Below are 18,981 nucleotides of genomic sequence, written 5' to 3'. Positions count from 1 at the left end.
CTTACGTGAGCAACTCACCGCCACATCTTGCCTCGATACATCCACCGCACCTTCAGATTCAATCTCACCTCACAACCGAATCTCACCTATACCAACACAGAGATACATTAACGACCCTCATTGAGGAGGAAGGGTATACAGTCGACACTGCATCCACCCGGCGAGCCGGTGGAGTTTGCATACTTTTCTTGCAGTTTGCGACAGCTGCCACGATTCAACACGTGCAACAGTCGCTTATGCAGCGTCACGCGTTTGTCTAGAACACGGATCGCTTTTCCCTTGCTCACCTCACACAACATACACTCGCTTTTCAACCTGGCGATGGAACCCGTCATACAGCCACCATCACCCAAGGACTCCATAGTCATGGATTCTGACGAAGACGATTACGACGAGGCGCCGCAGCCTGGTCACGCCCCCAGCAATCTTTCGGAGCGGCGCAGAGCACAGAAGGCTGCTTTCGACGCCTGGCTCACCAGTGATGTCGGCCAGGAAGCGCTGAAGCCAAAGTCAAAGGAAGCCAGACTGAAGAATGCTGCCGACGAGGAGCTTTCCATTCACTCACTCATGGCCAAGGAAGGCACCCAGATCATCAAGAACCCACGAGAGTACCAGATGGAGCTCTTCGAGAGAGCCAAGAACGAGAACAAGATCGCTGTCCTCGACACCGGCTCCGGAAAGACTCTCATCGCCGTACTTCTTCTCCGCCACATCATCGACCAGGAGCTTGAAGACCGAGCTACTGGCAAAGCAGCCCGTATCAGCTTCTTCCTCGTCTCTTCAGTCACACTCGTATACCAGCAGTTCTCCGTGCTGGAGACTAACCTCGACCACAAGATCGCACGTGTTTGCGGAGCTGACAATACTGACTTCTGGCAGAAGGCGAAGTGGACAAAGCTGTTTGAAGAGAGCAGGGTCGTTGTGTGCACTGCCGAGATCTTGCACCAATGCCTGTTCCACAGCTATATAAGTATGAAACAGATCAACTTACTTATATTCGACGAAGCTCACCACGCGAAGAAGAATCACAACTACGCTAGGTAGGTCATTACAGCCACGCTACCATGGTGTGAACCAGCTAACGGTTGTCCAGAATCATCAAGGACTTCTACTTCACCGCAGATGAAAGCTTGCGTCCACGAGTCTTCGGCATGACAGCAAGTCCGATCGATGCGAAGACGGATGTCACCCAAGCTGCGCTGGAGCTGGAGACTCTGCTTCACTCTCGGATTGCAACCACCGACGACATGAGCTTCACGGCGGCAGTGAAGCGGCCAGCCGAGAGCATATTGCGCTACGACGCCCTTGCTCAGCCGTTCGAAACGAAGTTGCTGCAGGCCGTCAAAGCAAATTACGGCCACATCGATGCCTTCCGCCGCACCTTCGAGCGAACACCAGAGATCGCTCGACAGCTTGGCTCTTGGTGTGCTGATATGTTTCTTGTCGACACCATTGCTGAGAAGCGGATGAAGAAATACGAAGAGAGGACCGAACGCAAGTTCTACGCTCGGAATGCTAATCCCAATGTTAAGGAACTTGACGATAAGCAGGCCGAGCTGCGAGCAGCCATCGACTTTCTGGAACAGCAAGCACGCGGCTTGTATGGCAAGGCCATGGAAGAGGACGAGATCAGTTCGAAGATCAAGAGTCTCCGACTGTATCTCGCTACCCATTTCGAGCGGCCAACTTCCCAGCGCTGCATCGTGTTTGTCGAGCGTCGGCACACAGCAAGACTGCTTCATGCTCTGTTTCTGAAGATCGGGCCACCTCACATGAAGTCGAGCTTCTTAGTGGGCAGCGGTGGCAAAGGCGAAGAAGACAACATCAGCTTCCGGTCTCAAGTGATGACACTCATCAAGTTCCGGCAAGGCGAGATCAATTGCCTCTTTGCCACTTCGGTCGCCGAGGAAGGACTTGATGTGCCAGACTGCAACCTCGTCATCCGCTTCGACATGTACCGGACCATGATCCAGTACGTCCAGTCTCGCGGCAGAGCTCGACAGCAGAATTCAAGATTCATCCACATGATGGAGTCAGGCAATTCCGTCCACGCACAGCTGGTGTCCGAAGTCCGCTTCCAAGAGCGAGCCATGCGCAAGTTCTGCGGATCACTGCCTGAGGACCGCCGACTCATCGGCCACGAGGACAATCTCGAGGCGCTGCTGGAGAAGGAAAAGGACCTGCGCGTCTTCGTCGACGAGATCAGCGGATCGAAGCTGACGTACGGCAACTGTCTCGCAGTACTGGCAAATTATGTCTCTGTTCTTCCGACCGACTCCGATGAGCCTCTCCACCCAACCTACGTTGTCTTCACCAGAGGTGCCAAGTTCCTGAGCGAGGTGCTGCTGCCTCCAGGCTCAGCAGTACGCTCCGTCATCGGTCGTGTGCACACGAAGAAGACTCTCGCCAAGCGCGCCGCGGCCTTTGACGCCTGCATGGAGCTGAGGAAGAAAGGTCATCTGGACGAGAATCTGATGTCTACTCAACGCAGACGGGTGAATGCTATGAGGAATGCTGAGCTGGCTCTGAACATGAAGAGCGGCGGCAACTATGTGATGCGCATGAAGCCGAGCGTATGGGCTGAAGCGAGAGGGACGTTGCCGGATGAGCTGTGGGCTACTGTCCTGCAATTTCCGGACGGGCTGGAGAGGGATCACCAGCCTTTGGCTCTGCTTACCAGGACCCGCATGCCGGAGTTCCCGCCGTTCCCGCTTTTCTTGAACGATGGCAGGAGGTCGACTGTGGTTTGCAGACGGTTGCCGCGGGCAATCAAGCTTGACGACGGTCTTCTGGACAAACTGAGCGCGTTCACGTTTCGGGTGCTCAAGGATGTGTTCACGAAGACGTTCGGACAAGATGCGGCCGGGCTGTCCTACTGGATCGCTCCACTCAAAGCTGCTGCCATCGTGGGCGATGAGAAGTCAACTGCCGATATCTTGGACATGCCATTGCTGAAAGAGATTGTAGCCAGCGACGACAGCAAGTGGACACCCAACACGCCGCCCGAGAGCCTAGTTGGCAAGTTCATCGTTGATCCGTACAGCGGTGGCAACAAGTATGTCACACTTGCTCTCGAACCCACACTCTCACCATCAGATCCGCCACCGGAGAACTCATCCAAGCAGAAGCGAGCTACTACCATCATCAACAATACCGTCAGCCTGTGGAAGAAGCAGAAGGAGATGAGCACGTGGCACCCGAACCAGCCTGTCCTCAGAGCACAGAAGCTGTGGTTGCGGTTGAACCAGCTGGCGACTCCCGATGCGAAGGATAACAAAGAGAGGCCGAGTGGACTGGCGTACATTTGCCCGGAGCCGCTGATCATCTCGATGCTGCCGCCTGAGGTGGTGACGTCCTGCTTCGTGTTTCCCGCCATCATCCATCGGCTGGAATCCTACCTCATCGCGCTGGAGGCTTGCGATGTGGTGGGCGTGAAGTGCATCCCCGAGATGGCGTTGGCGGCTGTTACCAAAGACGCCGACAATAGCGGCGAGCACGGCGAGGAGCGCATCAACTTTCAGCGCGGCATGGGCGAGAACTACGAGCGGCTGGAGTTCATTGGCGATACGTTCTTGAAGACTGCTACGACGATCTCGACCTACATCCAGAATCCAAGCGATGTTGAAGCGGACATGCACGTCATTCGCATGCTGATGCTGTGCAACAAGAACCTCTTCGAGACTGCTCAGAAGCTGGACTTGATGCAGTACGTGCGCAGCCAGGCTTTCTCACGTCGGACGTGGTACCCTGAGGGCTTGAAATTGCTTGAGGGCAAAGGCAAGAACAAGGACGAGGCGACTGCAGTGATCAAGCATTCGCTGGGTGACAAGACTGTTGCCGATGTGTGTGAAGCATTGATCGGTGCGGCATTTGTCAGCCACGATAAGCTTGACGAGAAGTGGAATCCAGAGCAGTTTGACCCTGCAGTCCGCGCTGTCACCAAGCTGGTCGACAAGCCTGACCACGCCATGGACAACTGGGCCGGCTACCGCGCCGCCTACAACAAGCCCGCGTTCCAGACAGCAGACTCCACTGCCTCCCAACGCGACCTCGCAGAGAAAGTCGAACTCGAACACCCCTACCACTTCAAGTATCCCCGCCTCCTCCGCTCCGCCTTCATGCACCCCTCGCAACCCCGCTCCTACGAAAGCGTGCCCAGCTACGAACGCATCGAGTTCCTCGGCGACGCCCTCCTTGACCAAGCCAGCATCACGCACCTCTTCTACCGCTTCCACAACAAAGACCCGGGCTGGCTGACCGAGCACAAAATGGCCATGGTCGGCAACAAGTTCCTCGGCGCCGTGTGCGTCAACATCGGCTTCCACCGGCATTTGCGCTACGCCTCCGAGACCCTGGAACACCAGATTCGTGAGTACGCTACTGAATTGCTGGAAGCTAAACGTACGGCTGGCGATTCGAGGGACTACTGGACCACCGTCTCTGACCCACCGAAGTGCCTGCCGGATATTGTCGAGAGCTACGTAGGCGCGATGTTCATCGACTCCGACTTCGACTACGGCGTCGTGCTCGACTTCTTCAACAAGCACATCGCGTGGTACTCGAAGACATGTCCCTCTACGACTCCTTCGCCAACAACCACCCGTGCACCCACCTCCACAACCTCATGCAAACGACCTACGGCTGCCAGGAGTACCGCCTCATGGCCCATGAAGTTCCCGGCGCCGACGGAGTGGAGGTTGAACGGAAGGATGTCGTGGCCGCGGTGCTGGTGCATAAGGCTGTGGTGGCTTTTTCGAAGGGGAAGAGTGGGCGGTATGCGCGGTTGAGGGCTGCTCAAGAGGCGCTGGGGAGGCTGGAGGGGCTGGCGCCTTGGGAGTTTAGGGTGCGGTGGGGGTGTGATTGTAAGGAGAGGGAGGGGGATGGGGGGGTGGGAGTGGAGGGCGTTGGGGCGGATTGTGGTGTCTGAGATGGCGAGAGAGGAATGGGAGGGAACTTGGGAGTGGAAGCTGCGCTGGGCTGATGGGGGAGGCTTGCTTGTTCTTGCTGGACTCTGAATGAGTTACGATTACAACGAAGCGACGGAATAACGATACAACGAATCAATGATTGCGCCCTCTGCATCTCTGTACTCTCATACAAGTGCTGTCGTCGGCAATTACTTCGCCTATACAATTCACCTATGCCGTCATCGGCCAACACCTCTGTGACCCCACTCGAGCTCCAGTCCCCTTCAATGGCCGAGCAACAACACATTACCCGCCATTGAATCTTGTCCACATCAAAATCTTTTCCTTCTGTCTCAAGCTCTTTCGTATGTCCATTCTCAATCGACTGGCTCTTCCTCGTACCCTCAGATCTACAATAAAAAGCCTCAAGCAACCCAATTCAACTCGGCTATACCAACCCCTCCTCACCCCCAACACCACGCGCACCATGACGACCGCCATGGGCAAGCGCCTCGCGGGCAAGACTATTGTTATTACTGGCGCCTCATCCGGCATCGTCTGTCTCATGCAGCGCAAACCCAGCACTCAGAACTCCTCACTAACATCTGCCATAGGGCAAAGCGACCGCCGTCGAATTCGCCCGCACCTCCCCCAAAGACCTCAAACTCGTCCTCACCGCCCGCCGCAAAGAGAAACTCACCGAGCTCGCTGAAGAAATCAAAAAGGAAGTTGGAGATGGAGTCAAGATCCACCCTGTGCAGCTGGACATTGGGAACGCCGACTCCGTGCGCTCTTTCGTTGGGGACTTGCCCAAAGAGTTCCAGAACATTGACGTATTGGTCAACAACGCGGGCATGGTGAAAGGTGTGGATAAGGCGGGGGATATCAAAGAACCCGACATGAACGAGATGTTCGCAACCAACGTCACCGGCCTGATCAACATGACCCAAGCCTGTCTTGCCGTCATGAAGTCGCGAGGAGAAAGCGGCCAAGGCGACATCATCAACATCGGCTCCATCGCCGGCCGCGAACCCTACCCCGGCGGCTCCATCTACTGCGCCACCAAAGCCGCTGTGCGCTCGTTCACCGACGCTATGCGAAAGGAGTTGATCGCGACACGGATCCGGATCATGGAGATCGACCCCGGACAGGTTGAGACGGAGTTTTCGCTCGTGCGGTTCGGAGGTGATCAGAGTAAAGCGGACGCGGTGTATAAGGGGGTCACGGCCTTGACGGGAGAGGACATTGCGGAGACGGTGGTTTTTGTTGCCGGGAGGGGGGAGAATGTTGTTGTGGCGGATATGCTTGTTTTTCCGAACCATCAGGTGAGTGCCAGTTCTAATAGAGGGGACGAGGGGGTGCTGATGTGGGGGCGCAGGCTGCGGCGACTGTTATGCATCGACGGTCTTGAGTCGTGGCTGACGGGGACGTGTAGGCTGGTGTGTTTTCGTTGTATAGGAAGAAGTCGCAATCGAAGTTATAGATGTGGTAGAGATGTACAGACCGACCGACGTCTACATATTTCGACAAGCGGCCGGAGCGGACACACTGACCTCTTGTCAATCTCCTCTTTCGAACCCTCTTGTTTTGTCAGATGGAAGGGCATATCAACACCAGAAGGGTCTTGTTCCGCGTAACTGGTAACGTTGGGCTGCTTACCCAAGTCATCCACAGAAAACTTCTTCGAGAACTTGCTTACCACACTCCAGGACTTGGACGGCCGGCAACGTATACAGCAGAGTTCGCGCGCAACGACACCAGGACCACGAATCACGCATTTTCGGAAACCAGCTTACATGGTCGCAAGTCCACCTCCTCGACGGCTACAGGTCAGCGATTATTAAAGTTCGCCGCCTTCAACTTGCCTGAACTTTACTGACGATAGATTACTCGAAGAACTCTTTTGATCTATGCTGTACGGGATCTCTGTATAAGTAGGCCTCGCATCCCGCTCATGTTGTTCTCTTCTCGTTCGGTATTCTCTGATCTCATACTACTTCCATCCACTACTCACCTACTTTTGACTTCAATCACACCCACAACCACTACCACTACCAAGAATCACTTCCAATCCAGGTACGCTGAACATCCATCACATGTGACTTCAATCAGTTGACTGACAGCGCAGTAGCAACACTAACGCAACAGCAATCATGCAGTTCACCATCTTCGTTGCCTTTGCAACTACCACGGTGTTCATCGGTGTCGATGCTCGGTACGTCCTCCCTTCTCGATGGCGAAGAAGGCTTTGAAAAGCTCTCAGCGCGTCAGTTGTGGTGTCATCGTGTCTTGGAGAACCTTTGACCCATCAGTGCTGACTGTCCTTTCCCCTCATCATTCCCACCCTCCCACGCCTCATCTCCCAACTCGCAAGACCGCTGCTGACCACATTACTACCGCAGCCCAGTCGAGCAGGACCTTTTCGGCAGGGAGAAGCTCGTTCCCACTGCCGGTCCCATCGCCAAGAGGGACGACTTCCACCAGATTAGACCGGATTTTGATCACCACGGTCCGGTTTCTTTCCCCATCGTCCCCACCGCGCCGCATCATCCGATCCCTACTGCGACGAACGAAGGCCCTGTCTCAGACTTTCGTCCCCTCGGTCCATTTCCTTACCCGACCATTCCCAGCGCGCCGCATCATCCGACTCCTACTACGAACGAGGATGCCAATGGCAATGGCATTCCAGACCTACCTCCTCCCATCAATATCGGTCCACTCCCCTTCCCACCTTCACTCGAGCCATTCCCCGTCGGGCACCCCGTCTCCGTGCCCCCAGCCAAGCGCGGAGCCAATGGCTGGATTTCGAGCGTAGTGAAGGGGCTCGGGCAGCTGGGGAAGAGGCTCGGCAAGCATGGCCGCCATTCGCATGAAGCAGCTGAGGTAGTGGAGGCAACGTCAAGTCGTGCTGGCCGCGAGGTCGCGGAGGAGATGGCTGGATCAGGAGTGGAGGAGGGGATGGAGCAGGTTGTGGAGTATATCATCGTGGATGAGGATGAGAAAGAAGAGCGCCATCCCGCTGTCGTCAAGCGCGGCTTCGGTGACTGGCTGCAGAAGATGAAGCACCATCCCGGCCACCCATACGGCAAGCACGACCATCATGCGCACAAGAATCTCGAAGGGCGTGACGCCGCGGTTCCAGTTGTCAAGCGCGCCCTGCCGGAATGGCTGGTGAAGGGGGTGAATGATTTTGGGCGTGGTCTCGGGCACGTGTTCGGGATGCACGGCCGTGACGAGCGCGCGTAGGTCAAGATGCCGGGCGAGTACTGAGGGGGTGGGTTCAAGAGGCGTTGAGTGCGGCGGATGTGGAAGATGGCTTACTAAGGCAAGCAGACTTTCCCGGTAGAGTGGTATATCAACACTAAGTTTCGCAACAAGACTTCCAACTACCGGGATTACCACTTACCTACCACACTTTCGCTTGATCATTCGCCCAAATTCCAAGAAGATTCATGCATCACACCACTGGAAGACAGGTAAGCCTTCCAAGTTCTTGATCCATCAGGATTTCAATTGCCTTACTCTCGACTGGCCGAAGGTAAGCTGCCTTTTTGCTCTCGAGCAGATCACGTATTTGAACTCTCATGAAGTTCTGGGTAAGAGGCCTCTGCATAAGTATGGTCGCCCCCCCTCTCTGAGAAGAAAAGACATCCACAGCTCGCTCCCACACCGTCCGCACTCGTTTTCTCAAACCGCTTCCGCATAGAAGCACTCACAGCGCCATCCTCGCACCTCCTTTGCAGCGACCATGCAGTACTCTACTTTCTTCGCTGCGTTCGCAACTACCGCCTTGGTTGGCGCACAGTGAGTATTCCCCCATTCCGGCACGCTCCTCAAACCCGCACTGACACCTCCTCAGACCACTCAAGGCCCTCACGGAGGCCGGGAAGGCCGCTCCTACTGCCCAGGCCCTGGAGAAGCGCAACCACTGTCCCCACGAGGACCACGTAATGGGTTGTACCACCCCTGAGACGACTGCTGAAGACGTTTCTTCGATCTCGTCCACCATGGTTGTCGCCAGCCCGAGTGCCAGCCCGAGCCCTACTACGACCGCCTGCAGACCCTGGATTGGGATTTTGAACCAATCGCCTGGCGATGATGAGGAGTGGACCGAGCCGTTCATCAGGACCATGTGCCCCGGAATCGGTACTAAGTGTATTGTCGACATGCCAACCGTCACCGTGACAGCCACTCCTGCGCCCACCGAGGCCTCTCCAGCCGGGGACGATTATTCCGCCGCGGACGATTATCCTGCCGGGGGCTACTATTCCCGCGGTGTCTATGTGACCAAAGGCGACTCCAACGAGTGGCCCCATAAGAAGCGAGAGGCTGGGGACGTCGCAGCCTGGCCATTCAGCCCCGAGATCGCTCACTTCCTGCCCGGCAGGCCCCAGACGACGTCCCGTCCCCCCCGTACCTGGATCTGGATGCCGTATAGCTACAACCCCGAGACCTTCACCACCCTCACTCTCACGAAACGTGAGGAGGCCGGCGCACCAGCACGGACCGTCGATGCCCTACCTACTGGTGCGGACGCATCCTCCACACAGCCCGAGGCCGTACTGTTCACTTTCGACGCCCGACCCACTGGTACGGACGCATCTCCCACGGAGCCCGAGGCCACACTGTTGTTCACTTCCGAATTCAATCCAGGCCAGGAATCCGATGAAGCCGTCCCTGAGCTGGAGCCCACACCTCTCACTTCCGAATCCGAGCCAGTCCAGGCATACCACTCAGCCACCGCTGAGCCGCATCCCGCACTGTCCACTCTCGAATACAGCCCATTCGCAATCGCCGAGTCCGACGGAGCCATCGAGAAGCGCGACACCTACGAGCAACTCTTGACCAACTGCCCTACATACGGCACGAGGTATCTGTACCGCGAAAAGGACTTCTGCCCGTACAGCCTCGAGCAAGCCCATCGGTATCTGAAGTACCATTCGGGTTTGGGCATTAAGCTCAGAAACCTGCCCTGTATTCCGCAGGGGTGTGAGGCGCTGTTGCCGGCGGGGACGAGGGTGCAGACCAAGGGCAGCGTAATTATTACCAGGGACGCAGTGAGCGGAGGGGACGAGAATGAGCCGTTCGAGGGTGCGCAGCTCAGCTGCTACTACGGGCCTCACGGTGAGAGGACGATGTGTGCTTCGATGATGGGTTGCGCTCCGGACATTTTGGGTCAATGCGAGGAGTCTGAGGATCAGCGGGAGGAGTGATATGCTTGAGGAAGTAGACACTTCGGTGATTATGTAACAAGGGCGTTAGTAGAGAATCAAATAGTGCTTGATATGAGAGGAATGCATGTGGACCGACGAATAACGCCCGGCTCCTTGACCGTGCTGGACCTTTCTTCACGGTAGCTCAGTTTCTCCCATCATCATGTGGAATCTGCTGTGTCCCTCCAAACCCACGGCTCTCAAATATGTCGTAGCTCCTGCCATGCCATCTACCTTCCTCATTCGGGCAAGCCTTTCGGCGGCATTCACTCGCTTCCGTCCCGTCTGCAGTGCGGAGTTCGACCTCACCCACTCAACAATTCCGACTCACAGCAGCTAAAGCACCCGTTGCAGCTCTGTTCTCCAAGCGATTAGGTAGCTCGGTCACCGCTCCATGTGAACATGCATGTGCATGCAAGACAAGAGCTTGCCCGGCAAACGTAGGTGTGATTTGGTTTGTTGTCTTACTTCAGTTTCTCCATTATCTCGCTTTTGCTATATGTGTGATCAAGAAGCTCAGAACTGCAGTGCCTTCCATATGGCCACAGAGTCCTTCAAAGCATAACTGGAAACCGTATTCCTATTGGCCTTGTTTGACAGAAAGAGACTTCCGGTATGAACTCAGAGAACGAGGACCCTTCACGGGGACACAACACTTCCGGCCAAGTTCCACCTCAGCACACACAGCAAAGCATATCAACAACTGCTCAAGAGTCCATTGCCCGAGATCTCGAAGACAGCGATGTCGCCGAAGAAGCAGAAGATGCAACACCCTCTTCTCCTTCCACCAATGTCACCATAACGCAACACTCGCTTGGTGGCAAGAACAGACAGCCTTCCATTGTCCCCAGTGGCCCACACCCGTTCTTGGGCCTCGCTTCTTCCGGATCCGAGCTTGTCGAGCCCAGCAAGGAAGAACGCCATACGGCCCTCGAAGAGGAGAGAGCATTGCTGGAGGACAACCATCTCATCTCGCCACAGCACTCCCAGCGGCGGGCTAGCCATACTTCTCACCACTCTACTACAAAGCAGCACAACTCGACAGACGGACCTTCTCCCTCGGATCCTTTGGAGTCCACCCCCCTCCTCTCAACCCTCACCCCCTCCCCCACCGACCCCGAAGCCCTCGCCCAAAAATGGGAATCCGCCCTCACGTCCGCCTCCCTAACCACCACCTTCTCCCGCGAAACCCGCACCCTCTTCTCCTACGCCTTCCCCCTAATCCTCACCTTCCTCCTCCAAAACAGCCTAACCCTGACCTCCATCTTCACCGTCGGCCACATATCCCCGACAGCCCTCGGGGCCGTGTCCTTGGGGACCATGACGGCGAATATAACCGGCTACGCCGTTTTCCACGGACTGTCTACCTCCCTCGACACTTTATGCGCGCAAGCGTACGGGAGTGGGAAGAAGACGCTTGTAGGGCTGAGTCTGCAGCGAATGGTGGTTTTCTTGTGGGTGGTGACGGTGCCGATTGGGGTGGTGTGGGTGTGTGCGGAGGGGATTTTGATGCGCATTGTTCCCGAGAAGGAGATTGCGGTGTTGGCGGGGCGGTATTTGAGGGTGTTGGTGTTGGGGGCGCCGGGGTATGCGGCGTTTGAGAGTGGGAAGAGGTATGTGCAGGCGCAGGGGCGGTTTGCTGCGACGTTGTATGTGCTGCTCATCGCCGCACCGTTGAATGTGTTCCTGCACTGGCTCTTCGTCTGGGTAGGCCTGTCCTCCCCTCCCTTCCCCTTTGCCCTCACGTGTCCAGGTCCTGACAGCTATCCCACCGCAGAAACTGTCCTGGGGCTTCATCGGCTGCCCAATCGCCATCGTAATAACCGAAACCCTCCTCCCCCTCCTCCTCGCCGCCTACGTCCTCCTGCACCCCACCAGCCTCGAATGCTGGCCCACCCCCACCCGCGCAATCTTCCACAACTGGGGCCCCATGATCCGGCTGGCTCTTCCGGGCCTCGTAATGGTGATGGCCGAATTCCTCGCCTTCGAAATCCTCACCCTCGCCGCCGCGAACTTCTCCGCAACGCACCTGGCTGCTAACACGGTCCTGCAGAGTTTGTCGGTGTTTACGTATAATTTCCCTTTCCCGCTGGCGATAGCGGGGAGTACGCGGGTGGCGAACTTGATCGGGGCGGGTTTGCCGGATGCTGCGAAGGTGACGGCGAGGGTGATGTTTGTCGGCGGAGCGCTGATTGGGGTGGCGAATATGCTTGCGTTGAGTTTGGGGCGGCACTGGGTTCCTACGTTGTTCACGGGGGATCAGGAGGTTATTGATTTGGCGGCGAAGATCTTACCGATTAATGCGGCGTTTCAGCTCTTCGACAGCCTCGCTGCGCAGTGCAACGGCGTAATGCGAGGGCTGGGCAAGCAGAGTGTAGGTGGGATAGCGAGTCTGGTGGCTTTCTATGTGGTGGCGCTGCCGATTTCGTTTGGGACGGGGTTTGGGTTGGGTTGGGAGCTGTATGGGTTGTGGGCGGGGCCGGCGATTGGATTGTGCGTGCAGGCGGGGAGTGAGGGGTTGTTTATTTGGAGGACGAGTTGGAGGAAGGCGAGTGAGGAGGCTGCTGCTAGGAACGCTGCTGGGTGAGAGCCTAGGATTCGGATAGCATGGTGTCGGAGGGTTAGGGCTTTGGCTGAGAGGAGTTTGGCATTGCAGCATTTGGCCAATATAGAGTCTATACATGGTCCTCTCCACCCGTATACACACAGTCCAATCCATATCTATCCCCCATCTTGCCTACGGCCGCCCCTCCCCCCAATCCCTCCCCAACCTCTCCTCCCCATCCTCCACCAACTCATACGCCGGCCTAAATCCCTCCCCTTCCCTTTCTTTCAACGCCGGATTCCGATGCGTATCCTCCCTGCCCCCCAAACTCGTATACCCCTCATCATACAACCCACAATACTCCACCCCCAGCTCCCTTATAAACGTCCAAATCTCCGCATACCGCCAGTCAATCACCGGATGCACGCGCATGAACTCCGGCCACCCGCGATCCGTGGGGTCGAAATGCGTGAGCTCGGCGCCGTGAGGATCCGTCCGTCTCGTGCCGACGAATATCGCTCGGATGGAGGGGTTGGAGGATAGGTAGGCGGTGAAGGCTTCGCGCATGGGGAGGGCGAGGCGGGTGAGTGTGAGGTGGTAGGTGCTGGCGGTGGCGGTGACGAAGGAGGACACGGCGGGGAAGGGGTGGGGTGGGATTATGTAGACGCTGTTGAGGGTGGAAGGGTAGGTGGAGGGGTGGGGATGGTGGTGAGTGTGGAGAGCGCAGAGGTAGAGGAGGAGCAGGACGAGGCAGTCTTTGCCGCCGTTGTAGGAGAGGGAGATTTCGGCGGGGCTGGTGGTGTGTCAGTGGTTGCTGTGGATGTGGTATCGCTTTGGGCTTACTCACCTGTACCGCTTCAGCGCTTCCTCGATGACTCCCAGGCTTATCCGACTTTGTCTCTGTACCGCTCTGACCCTGTCATCTTTCGGCTCGGCATTCAAGAAGGCGTGGACTCGGTCGTGAATCTGGGCGCATAGTTCGGGGAGAGGTAGCGGGGGTTGTTGCGAGGTGATGTCGGTAATGCTGCGTGCGCCTGGATGGGGGTTGTCATCGCTCGAGGCGCCGGCGGACTCTAGCATTACTGACGAGCCGCATGTAGACTGGAGGGGGTATGCGAATTGGAGGTGGATGAAATGGTGGTTATCTTCATTCGGCTACATCTGAGGAAGTTTGGAAGCTGAGTGGGGAACGAGAGATGACGACGCGGGGTGAGATTGGGTGGAGGGAGAGGGAGAGGAAGGAATTGATGACTGAGTCGTCTTCCTTCGTGAATATAGATACAGTATAGTATAAATCATATTACGGGGAGTTTCCATGTCGCTTTAGCCTCTCCCGTTTAAAAACTTCGCTTCGAAAGGCTCAAGAACGAGCAGCCATCTCGTCCTGTCCAACCCCTGGATGCTGCAGACAGCAAGGCCATCCCGTCCCAGGGAAGCATTGAGCGGAGAGCGTATCGTCGCCAAAGATTCAGAAAGCAGTCCAGTGCTCTCTCCTCATCTACCAACGGCACCCTCTCCCTCGTCCCCTTGGCCATCCAACCCCTCTCTCGGGTAGAAGTAATGCCACGCCCAAAGCCCATAAGTATACGTCTCCACCGTGCCCATCACGATAACCATGGTATAGACCACTCCTTTGACCAACGGATGGGCTCCTTCGAACATCGCTCGAAAGTGCGTCTTGGGCACCATCTCCGGTTGGCCATGCTGTGGCGTTTGACGCTGCTGCTGCCCTTTCTTTGGTGGGGGGTTGCGGCATTCGGACATGTGTCTCACTGTGACACGGGCAGTATTGGTGTGCGCTGGTACTGCGTGGATGCGGCAGCGTGATGTTGCGCGGAGGCTGGCGGCGGCCATGCGGGTCAGTGTTGCTGACATGACGGTGGTGGTAGGACAAGACCAAGTCATACAGATATTGCGAGTTTCACTGCATCTTCCTTTGTTAAACGGAATATGTGGAACAGCGGCGCACATACGAGAGTACGAAAGTACGACGGTCAAGCTGAGCAATGAGTCTTACCATCCCTACCTCTTGTGTCCGAGATCTCCCGTGTCGTCCTTGTGATTGAAGACAGGTAGCATTCCTACCCAGGTCGTATACTCATCGCGAGACATGACCTTTCCTTACGGTGCCATCTGCTAGATGATGTTGATGGATGTTATCGCAGTAGAACTTGTCGAAGTCAAAGACCTCTTCCAGCTTTCATCCGGTCTTGTCTCACCTCCACAGCCGTTTTCGCTCACCCCGAACTCAAAACGGCACTGACAACGGCCCAACTTGGCAGTCGCAGACAGACATTCTCAAATATATCTCAGCCTCTCCCAGGAATTGGAACAAATACGAAGCCATTTATTGCCCACAGTCCAGAAGCGCTCTAGAAAGAGCCTCGAAAAAGGGGGTCTGCGCCAGCCACGGCACTTCGGTTCGTCGGCCAGACCCCTTCTCCAGGATTCGGGGCGGGCGAAGCCTCGCACAAGCAGCGCGTCCAAGCATCTCGATTCGTTCTTGTTTCTCTCTTCATCCCTTCTTGCTTTTGCCTGTTGTGTTCATGTCCCGCGTCTGGGACATAAACACGGCAGGCGACACGATGGGGCTGAAGGCAGGCGTCCCGTCGTTCGGGTTTCATGACACGAGGCTTCGCGACCTCATTCGACCGAGCAGGGGTGCGCGAAATGGCCGCGATGGCGCTATTGTCTCTTCTAGATGCCGCCCTGACGCACTACTGGCGATCTGACAGGAACAGGTAAGGTGGGGAGATGAGGGCGCTGTCTGTATATAGATGCCCTTGCCTCGTTCTCCAAATTTCGTACTCCCGTCTGGTGTTCATCAAGCAGAAGAGTTGTTTCTTCGATTATCTCAGTCACTTCCTTTTCCTTCCTTACTCCCTACCCACTTCACACACTTGTTTAGCAACAGCAAAAGACCAGCAAAATGCATTCCCTCTTCACCACCGCCGCCCTCCTGGCGCCCCTCGTGGCAGCCCAGATCCAGGGCCACTGCGACCCAGCGGACGCCGTCCAGCCGAACCCCATCGGCAAGATGAACAAGTACAAGAACTACAAGACCACCGGCACGGTCAACGGTACCGTCGCCATCCTGCCCATCAAGCTTACCGCTGCTCGCGGCATCATCCCGGCGCAGTACCCGATTTTGGAGGAGCAGTATAGGGCCTGGCTGCCGAGTCTGGCGGCTGATGAGTACCCGGTGCGTCCATCGATCCGCCTCTCCATAATGAGGACCTACTATTCTAACAACGAGATCGCAGGCCCTCCTCCAAATGGAACAAAACCACGACCTCTACCACAACGGCGTCGCCGCCGGCCCTAGCGCCGACTTCAACCGCGCCTCCATCTCCTTCCCCTTCGTCGACCGCCTCAACGACGGCTACTCTTCCTTCCTCTACAACCAGGCCGTGATAATCTCCTCGGCCGCCACCGACACCATCGCGCAGTTCCAGACCTACGGCGGCATCGTCGCCCCAGGCTTCACGGCCTCCTGCAACGCCTACGAGTACGAGAACGGCACCGCGAACCTCGCCCTCCCGCCCGCGCAGCGCGGCATCGACCAAGCGGCCTGGGCGAACACGAACACCGATCTCAGTAACCCGAGCATCGCGTACCGTTTCGACCCGACTGCTTCGTCCCCTTACAGCACCGACTTGTACGCCCTCCCCTCTCCCACCCCTCTCTTCCCCCACTAACTCTGCTGCGTGTAGCTGGCGCAACGTCACAAACCAACCCCTCTTCTCGTCCGCCAGCAACGGCAAATGCGACGCCGTCACCCGCCTGCCCGCCACCAAAGTCAGCAAAGGCGCCTTCGCAGGCGTGCATCTCGAAGGCGAGGTGGCGATTTTGAAGGCTTTCTACCCGGTCAAGGGGAAGACGGTGTGGAGCGATGTGTTTGGGTATAAGGTCGATCAGGCGTATTTTGAGAAGCCGCAGGCCAAGTGTGCTACGTTGAAGGGGTTCTCTGTGGTGGAGGCGCCGGCGTGAGGGAAGTACGTTTTGGCGAGGGCGATGGGGAGGTTGTGAGGGAGGTGAAGGTGGAAATGGAGTGGTACGGATGGGGAGAAGGGGTAATGGTGTTATGAGCACAAAATCGGATGAGAGTCCTTTGCCTGTCCCGCTTGCCACTGGCTTTCTTTCCCTAGAGGGTCGGTGCGCTCTCCTTTCCTGCATTCAATGTTTCTTCTTCCGCCATGAGCGAGCACGAGCATACAGTTCAACCGCTGCTATCACGCGTAATCTCCCCCGCGGCTGACAACGGTCCACAACAGACCACGGCATTGCTTCGAAGCCCGTCGAACTATTCGGCATGCTCGACGGGAGCTCAATGCTTCGCAGCCAAGTATCACAGTGCCGTCAATAACCAGGAGTTCGAGCCTGCATCGCTCTAAGGGGACAATGGAGTCGATGCCGTCTCGCTTGCTACCTGTAGCGCTGAGACAGGTAAGTGTTGTCTCTTTGTCGTGGTCTAACACCTCCTGCAGATAATGCACGTGGGAAATCGAAGGACAAATACCTCCGTAGTAGTACAAGTTATTCAGACCATTTTCCCTCTTCCTACTACGTACTTCGACTGCTCTAGTGGTCTTGTTGGTTCGGGTTTTATTAGTGTAGTTAATGGTTGTTAACTGATAACATCTGTAGCAAGGCCTTTTAATTAGCTAGTCAACAGTAGTATGAGCTCTTAGTAGCTACTAGTAACCAATATATTGCCTGATTCTGAGTTCCCGATCTTGAAGCGTTAACAGCTGCGCTTCAGATTGGTCCTGCACCCTGGACCGTGAGTTGCTTGAGGAGCATAGGACAGAGCCAACTGGAGTAGGCTAGGGAATTCTCGGCAATTTTTATCTTATCACGAAGTAGCACGGTAGTGTTTAGGAAAACGACAGCTCCGACTCGATGTTCCTTCAGGATGCGCTACGCGCGCCTGATGCTAGCACTTAGCTATAGAGATTTACTACGCGTGAAACGAGTATTTAGGTGTTAGTAGTTTAGCCTCTCTAATTGCTTATCTTTATACTTCATATACGTATACCAGGCGACGTACTTAAAATCGGCGTTACTACTTCTTGGCATAAGTTAGAACCGTAGACTATCTTCTCCTTTCAGAAGGTCGCGCGAGATCGTGCTAGTGAATGTGCCTTGTTTTCTATGCGCTCGCACTAGCAGCTAACGGCATCTCAATACCTCATGTCCAACCCTCGTTCTTTGGCGAGGCCCGCCATCGCTCCTAGGTTGCAAGATTTTTACGCTCTGTGGTGGCCTTCTTCATCTTGCGCTTCGCCTTTCGAGGACGCGATGGACCGTCACGTCTCTCATCGCCAGGAGAGCAGGTCCCGCCCCAGACATACTCTGCTCGCGGCAAATCTGTATGTACCTCCGGAGGCTTCGCTGTAATCTGACGAAGTCGCTTCTCGACGCTTCCCACCTGCCCAAGCTCCGTAGTCACCATCCTCGTCAGGGCTTGCAATGTGTAGGCTGCGTCGTTACCAGCGTTGTGGAGATTCACGGCATGTATGCCTAAGCCAGTCAGAATCTTCGTCAACGCGATCATGTTCACTCCTGCAAGCTTTTGCGTGTCCGCGTAACCGATGATATTGCTGATATCGTGCATGTCGAAACCTAGTCGCCGCATATACGACTCATCATTCGCAAGCCCGTGTCCGACAAGCACCACGTTGCGCTTTTCTGGCCAAGGCGTATCGAATGCTGCCGCCTGGGAGAGTTTAGAAGGGTCGGAGAAGATGCGAGCCAGCAGTTGTGGTGCGTCTGCAAGCCTTATCCAAGTGCTTCGTCCGAAACCGAAAGAGTCCGGACAGCCCTTTACGAATCTCCCATTGACCAGATGCGAGTACTCAACAGGTCGAAAGTGTGCGTGCTGCATCGCAGAGGCAATCGTGGTCGGATCAGAGCCAGAGCCATCCTGTTCGATACGCCGGGTATCAAGGACGGCAACCCCAACTTCTGTGACCTTATGTTGAGCCCGCTCGTAGGCTTCGCAGTCCACGCAGAGGAAGATCACGTCGTCAAGTATTTGCGTCTCGGCCGTGTCCAAGCCCATCATGGCTGCCAATGCAGAGAGGTCAAGTGCTCGTCTCACTCTCGGTGGACGAGCTTGTCCAAGCCGTAGGGTGCGAATCTGCTGCGATAGGTCTTCCATTCTGTTAAGACCGTCACAAGACGTAAAGTCACATTCGAGGTGCTGAGACAGCATGCTTATATGCATGCCGGTCAACAACGACGGCAAAACGCACGGAAACAACGGCCTTGTCAGCTTACAGGCAGGGGATGATGCGGCATACTGCTACAACGG

General features: G+C 56.1%; 9 protein-coding genes across 9 annotated transcripts; 6 read left to right on the top strand and 3 right to left on the bottom strand.

Annotated features, from left to right (window-relative positions):
• Positions 1 to 366: 366 nt before the first annotated feature.
• Positions 367 to 4,787, top strand: dcl1 (Dicer-like protein 1; the record flags this gene model as incomplete). The annotated part of the gene is made up of 2 exons (XM_064806508.1): positions 367 to 1,040; positions 1,094 to 4,787. 2 exons carry the CDS (start codon positions 367 to 369, stop codon positions 4,785 to 4,787), a joined length of 4,368 nt encoding a protein of 1,455 aa, XP_064655325.1.
• A 607-nt stretch (positions 4,788 to 5,394) lies between these two features.
• Positions 5,395 to 6,249, top strand: LTR77_009279 (uncharacterized protein; the record flags this gene model as incomplete). The annotated part of the gene is given in 3 exon segments (XM_064806507.1): positions 5,395 to 5,463; positions 5,522 to 6,232; positions 6,244 to 6,249. 3 exon segments carry the CDS (start codon positions 5,395 to 5,397, stop codon positions 6,247 to 6,249), a joined length of 786 nt encoding a protein of 261 aa, XP_064655324.1.
• An 811-nt stretch (positions 6,250 to 7,060) lies between these two features.
• Positions 7,061 to 8,153, top strand: LTR77_009278 (uncharacterized protein; the record flags this gene model as incomplete). The annotated part of the gene is made up of 2 exons (XM_064806506.1): positions 7,061 to 7,122; positions 7,310 to 8,153. The coding sequence occupies 2 exons, from the start codon at positions 7,061 to 7,063 to the stop codon at positions 8,151 to 8,153; spliced, it is 906 nt and encodes a 301-aa protein (XP_064655323.1).
• A 502-nt stretch (positions 8,154 to 8,655) lies between these two features.
• Positions 8,656 to 10,120, top strand: LTR77_009277 (uncharacterized protein; the record flags this gene model as incomplete). Its single annotated transcript, XM_064806505.1, has 2 exons — positions 8,656 to 8,711; positions 8,767 to 10,120. 2 exons carry the CDS (start codon positions 8,656 to 8,658, stop codon positions 10,118 to 10,120), a joined length of 1,410 nt encoding a protein of 469 aa, XP_064655322.1.
• A 615-nt stretch (positions 10,121 to 10,735) lies between these two features.
• On the top strand, positions 10,736 to 12,707 carry LTR77_009276 (uncharacterized protein; the record flags this gene model as incomplete). The annotated part of the gene is made up of 2 exons (XM_064806504.1): positions 10,736 to 11,827; positions 11,898 to 12,707. 2 exons carry the CDS (start codon positions 10,736 to 10,738, stop codon positions 12,705 to 12,707), a joined length of 1,902 nt encoding a protein of 633 aa, XP_064655321.1.
• Positions 12,708 to 12,857: 150 nt separating this feature from the next.
• FAD1 (3'-phosphoadenosine 5'-phosphosulfate sulfotransferase) lies at positions 12,858 to 13,745 on the bottom strand (the record flags this gene model as incomplete). The annotated part of the gene is made up of 2 exons (XM_064806503.1): positions 12,858 to 13,458; positions 13,513 to 13,745. The coding sequence occupies 2 exons, from the start codon at positions 13,743 to 13,745 to the stop codon at positions 12,858 to 12,860; spliced, it is 834 nt and encodes a 277-aa protein (XP_064655320.1).
• A 414-nt stretch (positions 13,746 to 14,159) lies between these two features.
• LTR77_009274 (uncharacterized protein) lies at positions 14,160 to 14,540 on the bottom strand (the record flags this gene model as incomplete). Its single annotated transcript, XM_064806502.1, has 1 exon — positions 14,160 to 14,540. The coding sequence occupies one exon, from the start codon at positions 14,538 to 14,540 to the stop codon at positions 14,160 to 14,162; it is 381 nt and encodes a 126-aa protein (XP_064655319.1).
• A 1,054-nt stretch (positions 14,541 to 15,594) lies between these two features.
• LTR77_009273 (uncharacterized protein) lies at positions 15,595 to 16,655 on the top strand (the record flags this gene model as incomplete). Its single annotated transcript, XM_064806501.1, has 3 exons — positions 15,595 to 15,867; positions 15,929 to 16,323; positions 16,379 to 16,655. 3 exons carry the CDS (start codon positions 15,595 to 15,597, stop codon positions 16,653 to 16,655), a joined length of 945 nt encoding a protein of 314 aa, XP_064655318.1.
• Positions 16,656 to 17,898: 1,243 nt separating this feature from the next.
• LTR77_009272 (uncharacterized protein) lies at positions 17,899 to 18,968 on the bottom strand (the record flags this gene model as incomplete). The annotated part of the gene is made up of 2 exons (XM_064806500.1): positions 17,899 to 18,870; positions 18,948 to 18,968. The coding sequence occupies 2 exons, from the start codon at positions 18,966 to 18,968 to the stop codon at positions 17,899 to 17,901; spliced, it is 993 nt and encodes a 330-aa protein (XP_064655317.1).
• Positions 18,969 to 18,981: the final 13 nt, after the last annotated feature.

Source organism: Saxophila tyrrhenica (assembly GCF_035928015.1).
Source record: "Saxophila tyrrhenica strain CCFEE 5935 chromosome Unknown scaffold_17, whole genome shotgun sequence".
Lineage (NCBI taxonomy): Eukaryota > Fungi > Ascomycota > Dothideomycetes > Mycosphaerellales > Extremaceae > Saxophila > Saxophila tyrrhenica.
This window is presented reverse-complemented; position numbering and strand designations above follow the sequence as displayed.